Consider the following 14,657-nt stretch of genomic DNA (forward strand, 5'->3'; position numbering starts at 1 on the left):
GACAGCTTAGGACTACGCCTGGTGGAACGTGTGTGGGTGGATAGCAAGGTGGTTCCCACAAGACGCCTTCCACCCCAGGATGCCCCAAAGGATGGCCTTTCCCCTTGGCAAGAAGGTTCGGTTAAGTCCTAATACTGTCGGAAATTCTATTTATGTGGAAAACACACAGGGAGAGACAGACATCTTGTGGGCATATGGTAACATTACATCACAGGTCTGGAAATTAATACCTAATAATCGGATCATATCATTGAATAACACACTGTTAGTCACAAACAATTCCATCAAACATCTCTCCAACTTTTAAAAGAAAAAAATGAACATATAGTTCATTTTTCTTATGGTTAAATGCACCAATTAAAAGCATAGCCTTGAACTTCCAAAGAATAGATAGCTTTCCTATCAAGTCTAGTTCTCCTTGGTTTCTAGACCATATCTATTAGCCATTTCAGTGGAGGTATATGTTAATAAACTAAATAAACAGTTACCTCTCAGTGATGCTAATTCCAGAGCTTTCATTTTAAGCAGATACCAAGTATCTGAGAGGTAACGAGCGTGTGGGGTGAGAAGTGAGACTTTTTGAGTCGGATCCTCTGAACAGCTGGCTGGATTCGACAGGCACAGGGAATCCCAGGACCAGAGTCTGGAATGCAGACATTCCTCCGGGTCTTAGGGCTTCTCTGGCAGAAAAACAACAAGTTTATCTTGGAAGTTTGACAGGAAAAATGCTTTTAAAGAAAAAGCAAACCATCTTTTCCCTATGAGTCAGCTGAAGATACATTTATCTCCTTTCCAAAATGGATATCACCATCAATAAATTATTAATAACTACTATTTGTGTAGTGAATCCTATAGAGTGGGTCCCATCCTTGTCACTTTTTACTTAAATTACCGTTGGTCCTCTGTAAGGAAACACCAGCACAAATAGGTCATTTGCTTAAGAATTTAAAGACAGATGTGTGGTTCCAAAGCCACAGTTCCCCACTTGCTGCAGTATACACACTTGCTTGTTTGTTTCCATCGTCATGAAAAAACAGGTGTGGCCCATCATGCGGGAAAGAGAAAAAATGTAATTCTGACCATTCCTCAATTAGTGGCCTACTACATTCTCATTATGACCAATAATCACACCTGGTTTTGTACAGCCTGCATGCTAAGAATGACTTTTACATTTTTTAAGTTTCTTAAATAAACAGAAGATGACAAATAGGTGGCACAGACCTGTGTGACCTACAAAGCCTAAAATATTTACCATGTGGCTCTTCAGAGTCTGCCTATCCCTGCATTACATAAACAAGACTCGTTTTCATTAGATGTCTTGAGAACTGGCTTTGAGAAAGGTAGGAGAAAATACACTTTTATTAACGTTTTTGAAGGGAAATATTTGTTGTTTCTTACCTTCAATTATTTGCAGTAAATTTCATTCCTTCTGACGTTCATTTAACATCTGCTATGCAGCACTTTGCAGCATAAAGACTCATCTCTAAGACATAAAAATCACTATCATCCAACTCAAAATGTGATGTTACTAAAAATTACTCGGTGTTAAGGGACTTTTTTGCCCCTTCGGTGGCAGATCCTTGGGGTTGTGGAGGTAAACCACGGACCCTGGAAGAGCAGGTAGGATTTCTACACCTAGAACTAGAAGGAAGCGTGTTCCAGGTGAGGGGAAAACACTCGCAAGGGTGCACAGACAGGGAGGCAGCAGTGAGAATTCCAAGTGCCCCGATCATAAAAGTGTGTCATGGCTGCGGGTGGATGGTGTAGAGGGAGAGAGAGCTGCTGTCTTCTCCAGTAAGGTACTTTGGAAAAACACACATTTAAGTAACTGTACATAAAAGGGAAGTAATGGTGAAGATAAATTTGGGATCAGACGCTAGCACCGGGACGATCATGATCCCTACAGGTCTCTAATACCTGCTGCCCCTTTCCCTAATGGGTCACATGGTCTGTCTTCCACTGTATAGCTGCGTTCCACTGTGGATCTGCTCACTTCCCTTTTCTTTTTTAACCTTATCCTTGTTTTCTGCCCACCTGTCTCTGAGAAAAGCTGAGACTTCTATCACCGGCAGGTCCTCAGTTAGGTACACGCCTGTCTTGCTTGGGTGTCAACGACAGGAAACCTAGCTATCGCTGGATGTCTGCTTCTGCCACGCCACAGCAGGTGGTATCCAGAGTGTGTAAGCAAGGTCAGGGGTGCGAAATTTGGAGAAGAAAACTCAGAGAAAAATGCAGACTGCTTTTTTTGGAAGGGGTGTTTTCAGTTGCAATTTCCATACTGAGGAGCTTGAAATTGGCTGGTAAGGTCTAGACATTAACTTCACAGGCACTCCTCCTCTTGAATTTGGACTTTATAAGGAATTTGGATTTTATAACCACACGATGGAAGCTGCGAGAGGCTTCTGAACAAGGTACTGATGGCGACAGGCTGTGATGACTAAAAAGACGATTCTGGTGGTGGTGGATACGGTGGCTGGAGATAAGAAAAACCTCCGTTCAAACGAGATCTGAATTTACCCACTAACTACGGCCACGAGGAGTTTATTCCTTTATCTTTCCGTTTTCTCTCTCTCCCGAGAGGTGTCAAAAACAGGATTTGAAGGTGGCAGGATAATGGCCAAATGGGTGGACAGGGTGGCGAACGATTCAACCAGGCTCTGGGCTTGGCGCATGGTGGGCGGTGGCGCCCACACCTGGGCCTGGGAACCCGCCGCTCGGGCATCAGGGGCTGCCGCGGCGACTGGCGTGGACACATGACCGAGGAGCGAGAGGTCAGAAGACCAGGGGACTGCAAGAGCAGGGGAGCCGCCACTGGCTGCCAAGGCCGTGCAACTGGCGCCGAAGCGCACGATCTCCGCCCACCTGCAGCGCGTCGGGAACTGTAGTTCCTCCCTCTCCTGCTCCCTGGCCCAGGACGGGCTCCGGGACAGCGCCCATCCTCCCAGTTGTAAATCACGCACTTTCCTGTCCTGGACGCCAGGTCCTTCCACTTCTCAGGCGCCTGGAGCTTACGTCACGAGCGGGTCACCGCCCACATAGCGGAGGCCTTTAGGTGTCTATGGAAAGCCTGTCGTACAGCAAGGTGGCAATAAACGATCGACCCTTAACAGTGGAAGGAATGCACCTTCGATCCCTCTACTTCTATTGGCTGCTCCTCTGTGGGCGTCTCCCCGGCCGCATCGCACAGCTCCTCTCCCGGTGTTGCTCAGGCAGCGCCTTAGGCAGCCCCGCGCCCCTGGGAGAGGCGGGGCGAGCTAGGGCGGGGCGGGGCCCTGAGTGGACTGCGTCGCGCTCGGGGGCCGCGCCGGGTAGCGTTTCTTTTCAGTGCCTGAGGCAGCTCTGGCTCGGAGAGCCTTTTGCTAGCCCCACGGGGGCCTCTGTGCACGGATGGACCCGCCTGGACCTGGCGGGAAGCGGCCTGGCAGGCGGCGTCCCCGGCGGCATCAGCAGAGACAGGACGGGGCCGACGCCGCGGGCCCCTGAGGCGTGCGTGCCCACCGGGCCCGGCGGCGGCACCATGATGCCGGGCGAGACCCATTCGGCGGCGCCCGGGACGGCGGCGGACCTGTCGCGATGTCAGGGCTGCGCCTCTCTGCAGCAGGTGCGGCACCTCCCGGGGCCGCGGGCGCGGGGGGCGACTCGGCCCGGCGGGCCGGGAGAGCAGGGATGTGGGGTCCGGCCGCGCGGGCTGTGCCTCAGTGCGCTGCTCTCCCTTCCCGACCGTAGCTCTTGCTCGCTCGTCTCTCTGCTCCCTTTTTCCTACATGAGTTTTGGGGACGGCTTCCTTTGCTTTATTTAAGCTTGAAACCCAGAGTTCATTGACTGGAATGCGCTGGTGTAACGGTGGGGGTGGAGTGAGCGAGTTCTGGAGGGCCCCCCACCTTCCCTACCCGGCCTCGGAGCTCCCTAGGGCTGACTCCCTAGGTCAGTGAGGGACAGGTGAAACGCTGAGGGCACTTATCTCCCTGAGGATAAAGCTTTGGTCTTCTGGCCCATCCTGAGAATTTGTTGTTTGGAGGCAGAATCTTAACGTGACATGTGGGTTGTCTGAGTCATTAGACTCGAAGAGTCTAAGGAGGCATTTCAGCTTATAGCAGATGTGCCATCCCGAGGCTAATTTTTAAAAAAGCAAGCCAAGTAATTGGTCAAGTAGCTTGTCAGTTGTTTGATAAAAGTAGTTTATTAAAGGCATGCAGAGACTGGAGGTTTCTGACAGAGGCGTGGGCACTTCTTTAGAGTGACATAAGGGAGAATTGCTAGAGTATGGCTCCAGATCTTATGGGGTGGTACTTGGGCAATAGTACCCCTCATTTCCCACGACTCTCCTAGCTGCCTGATGTCGGGGGTCTCTTTTAACTTCCTACTCTCGCGGTTTCAGTGATAAAACGAAACTCTCCAGCGCCTCACCACCTACTCTGCCTAGTGTTCTAGGAACTACAGACATTGTGGTGAACAAAATAGGATCTCTCATAAGTAAGATGCCTATGTGTGAATAAGGCCTCAGAAGATTTTAGGTGTTAGAAAATAAAGGAGGTTGTTGGAATATTGGTCTCGTCTCTTAGCTAGGGTAGTCAGGGAATTTTTGAGTCAGTAACTTTCAGATATTTGAATAATGAGAAGGATCGGGCTGTCAGAAGAGATGTGGGAAGAGCTTTCTGGATAGAGGGATTAACAGGTGGAAAGGTTCCTGTGGTGAGAAGGAGCAGGGTGTTTTTGATGAGCAGAAGATAGTACGGTTGGCATGAGCATAGTGCACGCGGAAGATGGTTGATGAGACCAGACGGAAGTGCAGGCTAGGTAGGCCATGCCTAGAAACTTGGTTTGCATTTTAAGTGCAATATCTGTGAACTGATTGCAAACATTTTAAGTGTTGAAGGAAGGGGAGGAAGGAAATGTGCTGCTTTTGTGAGTAGAAGGAGAACTAATAGATCATTGCCTTCAATGAACTGAATTGTGTAGGTATCTTACAACGCCCCCCCCCCGCCCCTCCCACCGCAGGAACGTGATTGGAGTTCTCCCGAATCTTTAATACATTGTATTTTTTATTCGAGCCAATTCACTCAACAAATATTTATTGATCACCTGCCTTATTTTAGACACTGCAATTATGGCATTAGGGGAGAAAAAGACAAAAATTCTTAATCTCTTGGAGCTTCCATTCTAGGAGGTTGGCAGGATAAATGAAACAAATGAGTTATGTTAGAGGGTAATGAAAACGTTGTTAATGAATTGAACAGAGATGGGGAGGGAATGAATGGGTGAGGACTAGGCCAGTGGCTGTTGGAATTTAAGTAGGGAGTCCTGGAACGTTTATATTGGAGCAAAGGTGAGAGAATAATAAGCTCTGTTGAAATCTTGGAAGAAAAGTCTCCCATACAGTGGAAACATCAGGTGTGAAGAACTGTAGCAGGAGCTGGCTTGGTGTGCTTGGGAAGAGCAAGAAGGCCAGTGAAGCTGGAGCAGAGTGAATGCTGGGAGTCAGGAAGGTAGGAGGAGGGCCTGATTTTGTGTGGGCTCCTGTAGACCATTGTTGGGGTTTGGGTGATGGAAATGGTGAGTCATTGGAGGCTTTTGTGCAGAACTACTGATGTGAACTGTGCTTTCAGTCATGGATCTGTTATGGTTAAATTTAGCAACTGTATCCTTCTGGTTGCTTAGGCCAGGAACTAGATGGCATCCTTGGTGCAGCTCTTTTTTTTCTCACAACCTGTATCCGGTTTATCAGATTGTGCCCGCTCTGCCTTCATTATTCACCCACTTTTCAACATCTCCACTGCTTCCACTGTGGTGTGAACTACTCTAATCTATGGCCTAGAGATTGAATCTTCTTCCTTATACCCTTGCCACATTTCCCGCTGTGGGTTCTCAAAACATCGATAAGAGTAATCCTAGATCCAGGAGTCTGCAAACTTTTTCTGTAAGGAGCAAGATCACAAGTATTTAGGCTTTGGGGACTTGCTCAGAACTGCTCAGCTCTGCCATTTTCATGTGAAAGCAGCTGTAGACAATTCATAAAGAAATGAGTATGCCTGTGTTCCATTGAAACATTATAAACACTGGAGTAGGGCCTTAGTTTACAGAGTTCTTCTCTAGGTCAGGACACTACTGCATTTGGATTTTCTGTGGCCTGGAATTGGCTTACCTTTTTAGGGGAAAGTTATAAGTAGAGTCTCTGGAGGAATTCTGTAGTTGTGCAAAGTGAGCCTAGAAAAATAGGTTCCAGGCAGTTTATAGAGAACCTTGAATGGTAACCATCATAAATTCTTTAACTTATTTCTGTCAGTGTTATGGGATGGTGAAGGTTTTTGCATAGTTACATTAGGACAGTGCTTGTAGTAGAAGTAACGGTGGTATGCAGGATGGATTGGAGGGGGTGCAATTAGGTATGATAAATTATTTTACTAATACATAATAGTGATAACAAAAGTCTGAAGTAATTGAAGGTTCCTGGGAAGGGGAATAAAGAAGAAAAGGGTTCTGAATATGAGACAGTGTAAAGAGTGGGCAGGTCTCATGTCAGGAAATGGAAGGTCCTGAGATTTAAAACTCGAATGACCATGAGAACTGTGGTAGATATAGGAGGAAGAGGAAATCAAGGTGGAAGGGACTGAAGTTGGAATGACGTCAGAACTAGGAGTGTTCAGCCATTTTCAAATTTAATGTTTGTGGAACACAGTGCTTCCAAGGTGCCCTAATATCCCTCAAGGAAATAGCAGGCCAGGTTAGATGTGCACTGTGTTCAGTGTAAGAATTTTATTTGGGCCGGGAGTGGTGGCTCACGCCTGTAATCCCAACACTTTGGGAGGCCAAGGCAGTGGATCATGAGGTCAGGAGTTCAAGAACAGCTTGGCCAAGATGGTGAAACCCCGTCTCTACGAAAAATACAAAAATTAGCTAGGCATGGTGGCATGCGCCTGTAATCCCAGCTACCCAGGAGGCTGAGGCAGGAGAATTGCTTGAACCTGGGAGGCTGAGGTTGCAGTGAGCCGAGATGGTGCCACCACTGCACTCCAGCCTGGGTGACAGAGCAAGACTTTGTCTCAAAAAAAAAAAAAAAAAAAGCTTATTTGACAGAAGGGAGGTGTGAGGATAGGCAAATGGGGCATTATGTTCTGTCACTTAAAGGAATCTTTGAAACCATGAGGCCAATTCATGGGACTACGTGCTATCATTAGAGTCAGTGATGGAAAACCAACTAGCTAATGTGTGGCCTTTAATGAAGGGGAACATGGAATGGTGAGGAAAGGAGAAACAGATAAAGTGTGTTAGAGGGTTAAACAGGGAGTGTGTTCCAGAGGGAATCAAGAGTTCCAGAGGGAACCAAGATCGGAAAGAATGAGAATTAAGGAAAAGCAATTCTTTTGGTCAATTAGTAGATAACCGCTTTTTGGAAATAATTTTCTGCATGTATTATAACTACGTCAAGTTCCGTATTTCAATTAAACTTTCATGTGAGAGAGGAACTAAAGAGGTACAGAGAGAAGATATTCTGCGCTATAGTTTTAATTTTTTGATCATGCAGAGAATTTACAAGTGTAGTATAGGAGTCAGCCTTTCCAATGGTAGGCAACCATATTGGTGTTGTGACTTCATTCTGAACTGTAATGTTAGGCTAACTTGCCTCTCTGTCTTGAATAGTGGTTTGCTTGCACTGAAAATCTTCCTTTCATTTCTTAATCCTCCCTGTCCTTTTTTTCTTTAGTTGTTGAAGAGATAACAGTACCTTTGCAGAGATCATTATTTGATTCAGAAGTGTACAGATTGACTACGTTTTCTGTGTCTTTTGCTCGTAGTCTCACAAATCACTTCATATCTGTTTTGTTAATCTCATTGATTACAGTAGTTCATTGCTGATCCATAGCCCAATGCCCAAAGTTCTGGGTTGCAAAACTTTGGCAGTCAGATGTAACAGTGTGGGTCCTCACTCTAGTCATATTATGTTTTATGTATGATTAAGTAAAGTCTTAAGTTGTTTGTGTTTAAGTCAACATAGTGAAGCTGACATAGTCTCCTTATTCTGATGAAGGAGAGGCCCGTATTTGCTGACTTCACTGCAGTGCAAAACAATTGGAGTCTCCTGGGGATCCAGATGAGAGTTTGAAACACATGATTATATTGTTCATCTCATGTATTTAGATTAGATTCAGTGAGTTTGGTGTATGGTTGTTCTTGGAACAGATTTGAGCCTGTCCATAAACTTGTACTGGATTCCCATTGATAATTGCTAGTGATTTAAGTGTCATCGTTTGGAACTTGAAACGTTTTATTCCAGACCTATTGATTTATAAATGGTTCTTTTACAAGGAATGCTCACAAAATTGTAATTCATTTATTTACCAAACACATTTATTGAGCGTCAATGTATATGTGATGCTATCCTGTGTTTCAGAATACAATCATGAACACAAGAGGCATAGAGCACATTCTTGTTGAGGTTACAGTTAAGTAGAAAAGCAACCACAGTATATGTATGATATAAATACTATGGTGAGGGACATATGAGGTACTCTGGGAGCATGTAGGAGGGGCAGCTATATAGGAATTGTGCCATCTCTCTGAAGGCTTCATAAAAGTGAATCCAAATTGAGGTCCGAAAGATGATTTGCAGTTAACTAAGAGGGAAAAGATGGAGGGAGAGTGTTGTAGACAGAACAAGTTGTGCCAAGGCCTGGAGGGGAGAAAGTAGTTGACAACAGATGAAGCACAGAGTAAAGGTGGGGATAACTGAGGTGGGGCTGGAGAGACTGGGGTTTGCCTTCCCAGCACCCAGAAGCCACTCTGCTTGGTTTTGGTGGGTGGGTGTGGTTGGGGCACAGTTAGAGAGAGGTGGACATTCCTGCCTTGTCGCCCTGTTCCAGTCCACGCTGTGCCAGAGGTTCTAACAGGTGAGAAGACACACTCATCTCTGCTAGATATCAGTGTAGGCTTTGATTTTAAATAAGAGCAGTTAAAAACAGCAAGCACACCAGGAATAAGTGGTTTATCAGAGAGGAGTCATGCTGAACAATTAGCCAAATCTCTCCCAGCAAAGCAATAAATGTGAGTAGTGTGATTTTTAAAAATAATGTATTTTGAAATAATTTCAGACTTACAAGAAAGTTGCCCCAATAATACAAATAACCCTGATGTTCTCAAATTCACAAATTGTTAACGTTATTGCATTTGCTTCATTGTCTGCGCTCATACGCTTTGTCTCCCGTACATGCTCCAGGGTATACTTCCTCCAGATATGAACGTTTTCCAGCATGATTACCCTACACCCCTCCAAATCAGGATAGTAACGTTGGTGCAGCTGTAGACCTATTCAGATTTTGCTTGCTGGCCTGGGAGTGGCTTTTTGCTTTCTTATTCAAAGTCATGTCAGGAATATGTGTTATATTTTATTGTAATGTCTCTTCAGCCTCCTTCATTTAGTCTTTGTCTTTCATGTTTGTGAAAGTTTAAACAGCAGAGCCTTGCATTCCTCAGCGAACATTTTACAACTTCTGAAGACATTTTTGGTTGTCAGTGTTGGAGTCCCTAAGACCATGCTCAGGTTCAGTACTCATAGGACTTAGAATATAGTTATACTCATGGCTGTGGTTTCTTACAGGGAAAGGATACAGAGTGAAGTCAGTAAAGGGAAAAGGCATATGGGGCAAAGTCTGGGGAAATCAGGCACAAGCTTCTGAGAGTGTTTCCCAGTGGAGTCACACAGCACGTGTCTAATTGCTCCAGTATGGTGTTGTAACAGTACTTGTGAAGTGTTGTCTGCCGGGGAATCTCATTAGGGACCTAGTGCCTGAGTTTTTTTTATTGGGGGCTGGTCTTGTAGGCACCCTCTGCCTAGCAAGCACCAAGATTCCAGATTCCCACAAGGAAAGCGGGTGTTGAGCATAAGCCATACATGATATGCCACTTTCATCAGTTTGGGGAATGGTGGGAAGGAACTCTCCAGAAATCTGAGTCCCCAGGTGACAGCCAGTGGCCCGCCTTGCAAGCAGGTCTTGCTAAGGATCATGTTCTCAGGCCTGCTGTGTTAATTGTTTGCTGCACACACACCTTGGGGCTTGGGGAGTGCTACAGCCAGCTGGTAGAGGCCAGGGATTCTGCCGAACATCCTGTCTTCCTTCTAGCCCAAGATGTCAGTAGTGCTGAAGTTAAGAAACTGTCCTCTCTTACATATTTACTGATTTGTTTGAGCAGACTACATATTCCGTTATCATCTGTATTTATTTGTTTGCTGTATTATCTATATACTTACTGCCTTAGCATAACCATTTTCCTGGCTGCATTGGCCATGTCTTCGGTAGGCCTGCTAGCTTGCTCCTTGACCTGTGTGCTCAGCCAGGTGTGATTCTACTTCCCCAAGAAAGGAAGGAAGCATGGGCATCAACATTCACAGTGACAATTGAGGATGGTATTGTATGGATAAAGTTAAAATTGTCTGCTAGAGGGGAGAAGTAAATAGGAAACAAAAAGTCTAGAGTAAGAGAGTGGGCTGCTCTGGGAATTGTATTAGTGAATTAGTATAGCTTAAGAAATCACCCAGAAGGCAAAGAAAAAAGATGGTAGTTAATGAGAGAATAAGAGAGAATTGAAAATAAGCCTGAACTTTCCAATAGACTATATAATAGAAGCTCTAGAAGGGGAGAGCAGGGCTGCTTGGAGAAAGCAATAATCAAGGAAACAACCCTTAGTATCTCCTGGAGAGGAAGAACACCTTGAACCTCACTTCTTCCATAGCAGCTGGACCTGTGCAGGAATCAACGTGGGTCAGAAGAGCCTGAGTGCCCTTCACCCAGGCACACCCTGCTCACTTTCACAGTTGTGAGATTCATCATTTAGAGGCCTTGGTTTCAGCCAACATAAATGACATTTGAATCTGATTGGAGGAAAAAAAATTGTTTTATCACAGATAATACAGTATCTGACCACAGATAATACAGTATCTGACCAAATTTGAGCTGATATGCGGCAGGGCCTTGGGAAATAATGTTAGTCAGAGGCTAGAATGCTATCAGATAACTGATAAATCTTTTGTTTTCTCATTATGCTGTTTTGTGATCTCGTTTTTTTAATCGCAGTTAAATATAAAAAGGCAGCTAGATAGATACACAAGAGTTATTAAGACAACAAGTCAGCAGCCCCCAGCCCCCAGCCCCACTCATCCCTGCTTTCCAAGAGAGAACCATTTTTAATTGCTTCCACTGTGTGTTTTACAATGAACTTTCCTGTGGTTAAATAGTAGACTCATTGCTGACTTTCGGAGGTGAGGATTCAGCTTTCTTACTGCCCCGTACTCCACCATGCCTAAGCATATCTCTTCTCTCTCCATTTGTTCAGTATAGTTATGATTTCAGTTAGATCAGTATTTGAAGTTGACATTATTATGACTGTGTTATTTGAAGCTAAGCTGTGGTGTTTTCTGCATGGTTTCTTGTTTTCCCTGATAATGATTGTATCTTTAATTCAATTTTTCATCCTGAAGATATTAGTGAGTGCTTACTACTATGCCAGGGACTGGATTGAACACTTTATATGGTGCATCCTATTTGATCCTGATAGTATGCCAGTTATTTAAACTCTTTGTGCTTCAGTTTCTCCATCTGTAAAACTGATGAAATAGTTCGAGGCAGGGGAGAGGTTAAATAAATTTGCCCAAGGTCACTCAGCAGAAAGTGGGGGTGGAATAGGAATTTGAATCTGACTCTGTGACTCTGGAGCCTGAGATTTCTTCGGGGTCTCTGCCTAAGTACTTGGCAACTCAAAATGACATCTGGAAGCATGGGAAAGATGAGCTAGGGTACCAAAGAACTCAAAAGAGAATGGCAGAGAAAAGAGGAAGAATCACTTTTATTTTAGAAAAAATAATAGTTTAAATGCATGTCCAAAAGTAACTGCATTCCCTCTGTAGTTTTCCTGTTGCTGTTGAAGTCTGAAGCCGTTCTAGCCCCGATTCTTTGTGTATCACTTGATGCCTTTTATTTTGCTCTTGGGATTCTTATAGGGTCTTGGCTTTGTCTCCAGTGGTCTGAAATTTTGTGTTCTTGTTTCATGGTTTGAATCCTGTTGAAGTCCATATTCCAGGCCCTTTCAATTAGAAATTTCTAGATTTGCTTCTGGGAACTTTTCTTGAATACCAGTATTTTTTTTTTAATTAGGTCTCCATCTTCACCTTATTGCTTTATGTGGAACTCTTATTGTTGGGTACGTGGGGCCTCTTGTGTTGATACCCTATTTGTTTTTATTTATTTCCTTCTTTCTCGTGTCTGGGTTTTTATTTTCTGTGTCCTTTTTTTTTTTTAACTTTATGGTCAAATATTTTGAGTCTTTGTTAGCTATGACAGCATTATTGAAATATAATTTACATATAAAATTCTGCCTTTTATTGTATACAATTCAGTTCAATTCACAGAGTTGTGCAGCCATCACCGCTACATAGTCCTAAAACATTTTGATCCTCCACCTTCCCCAAAGAAACCCTATACTAGTTACTAGTCATTTCCTGTCTCTGCACTCTTCCTCCAGTCTCTGGCAGCCACTGGATTACTTTTGGCTCTGTTATGGAAAATTCATATGAATGGACTCTAGAATACACGTGGACTTTTGTAACTGGCTTTTTTCACTTAGCATAATGTTTCAAGGTTGGTCCATATTGTAGCATGTCTCATTCGTTCGTTTTCATTGTCAAATAATTCCTGTCGTATGGATATATGACATTTTGTGAATCAATTCATCCTTTGATGGACATTTAATTTATGTTCACTTTTTGGCTAGTTTGAATAGTGCTGCTATAAATATCAGTATGTAAGTTTGCCATGGACTCTGTTTTCAGTTCATACCTAGGAATGGGACTGTTGGATTGTTGGGTAACTTTAACATTTTGAGAAACTGCAAAACTAGTTTCCACAGCAGCTGCCCCATTTTATGTTCCCACCAGCAATGTATGAGGAATGTATTCAGTTTCTCCACATCATCATCAACACTTGTTATTGTCTATCTTTTAATTTTAGTTATTCTAGACTGTTCATTTTTAATTAAGTTTTTTCAATTTTAAGAGCTCTGAATATTCCTTTCAAAAATAACTTGTTTCACAAATATAATATTATTTATCTCATCCTATTAATAAACATTTTTTAAGTTTTCAGTTTTTGTTTACTTCAGGTTGCTTTTGCTTGTTTTAGCCTCTTTCGCATTGCAAGTCTGTCTCATGTTCGGAAATCCTTGCGAAGAGTGAGTAGTGGATACACTGAGGATGTGGGGCTTCTGGACCCTGAGTGTCAAGGCAGGACAGTCTGGTTGGGCCATTTATTGATTGAAGAATATCTAGTGTCGTTACCTTTAGATGTTATCTCTAAGAAGGTATTTCCCTTCTTCCTGGAAGACAGAAAGACTACACTGTTTGGAAGCCTAATGGAGAGAGACAGGCAGCCAGTCTTAGACCACTGTGCTTAGGTTTATTTAATCCTTGTGCTTTTGACATAGTACACCTGTCCCAAGGGTCCCTGGTATTACAGAGACCTTCAAAAAGCAAATCTTCTGCTGGATGGGGGAGGAGTGATTTCTCTGAGGCATGGTGGATGGTTGGGGATTGGGATTAAATGCTTATGAGAAAGTTTGCAACTAGTGCTTGTTTTAGTTCCATCCCCTTTCACCTTCTCAAAAGATCCCATGTTACTGATTCTCAAGCTTGTTGAAGTTTTGCAGTGTAAATGGAGTTGGTTCTCACTTTTCCCCACTGCTGGCTTTCTTGGATGCTAAATCAGCACTCTTGAGTCTGCTTTCCAGTTTCTGTTTGTCTTTTATCCTCTTGTCTTCCTTGTTGGTTTTGCCTTTTGAAAAAAAAATTTTTGACTGTAGTTTTAGCTGGTTTTAGGGAGGGAAATAAAAGCAAATGCATGTATCCACCCTCTCTGCCCAGAAATCTGGATTAGGGAGGGCCCACTCTAGTCCAGTATGACCTCATCTTAACCTGATCATATCTGTAAAGACCCTATTTCTAAATAAGGTCATTCTGAAATACTGGGAGTTAGGACTTCAGCATGTCTTTTGTGTGGCAGGTCATGATTTAACACTTAACAGATGGTGACCCAACAATTCTGTACCTAGCAAAGTGTTATTCATGCATGAGAGGTGTTCCTGGTTTTTTTTACTCCCTCCTTACAGTTTTTAGCAAGGGAAAGGCATCCTACTAATTTTAGTTCAAAAAATGGTATAGGCATATCGCTTATGAACATAGATGAAAAAAAAAAAACCTAAGTAGGATATTGGGGAATTGAATCCTCAGTGTGTTTAAACAGTGTTGACATAGTATTCAATTACTTTTATCTCCAGGAATGTAAGGCTGCTTTATCATTAGAAAATCTATTGTAGTTCACTGAAATTAATAAATAAAGGGAGAAAAATACATATTCAAACTAAATTGATACAGAAATTTATTTGATGAAGTTTGATACCTATACATGAAAATGTTTTCGCAGACTGTGTGTAGAAGTTTCATAACATGATTAAAGGATATCAACCAATAACCTGGAACACAGCAAATTTAATTAACTAATTCCAACTTTTAAGACAAAGACACCTGTTATTACCCTTACTATTCAATATTGTGCTGAAGCCTTAGTTCAGGAAGGAGGGCAAATGAAATGTAAGCATGAGTAAAGGTAGGATAAAAT

The 14,657-nt window shown here is 43.3% G+C and overlaps 1 protein-coding gene across 1 annotated transcript in view; it reads left to right on the forward strand.

Annotated features, from left to right (window-relative positions):
- Positions 1–3,280: 3,280 nt before the first annotated feature.
- The window catches only part of ICE1 (interactor of little elongation complex ELL subunit 1), a 67,114-nt gene continuing 55,737 nt past the window's right edge, over positions 3,281–14,657 (forward strand). Inside the window, exon 1 of the mRNA XM_030813898.1 lies at positions 3,281–3,601. Coding sequence (XP_030669758.1) covers positions 3,518–3,601 — 84 coding nt within the window. The 5' untranslated portion in view covers positions 3,281–3,517. The remainder of the gene's footprint in view (positions 3,602–14,657) is intronic.

This window comes from Nomascus leucogenys, chromosome 6 (genome assembly GCF_006542625.1).
Source record: "Nomascus leucogenys isolate Asia chromosome 6, Asia_NLE_v1, whole genome shotgun sequence".
NCBI lineage: Eukaryota > Metazoa > Chordata > Mammalia > Primates > Hylobatidae > Nomascus > Nomascus leucogenys.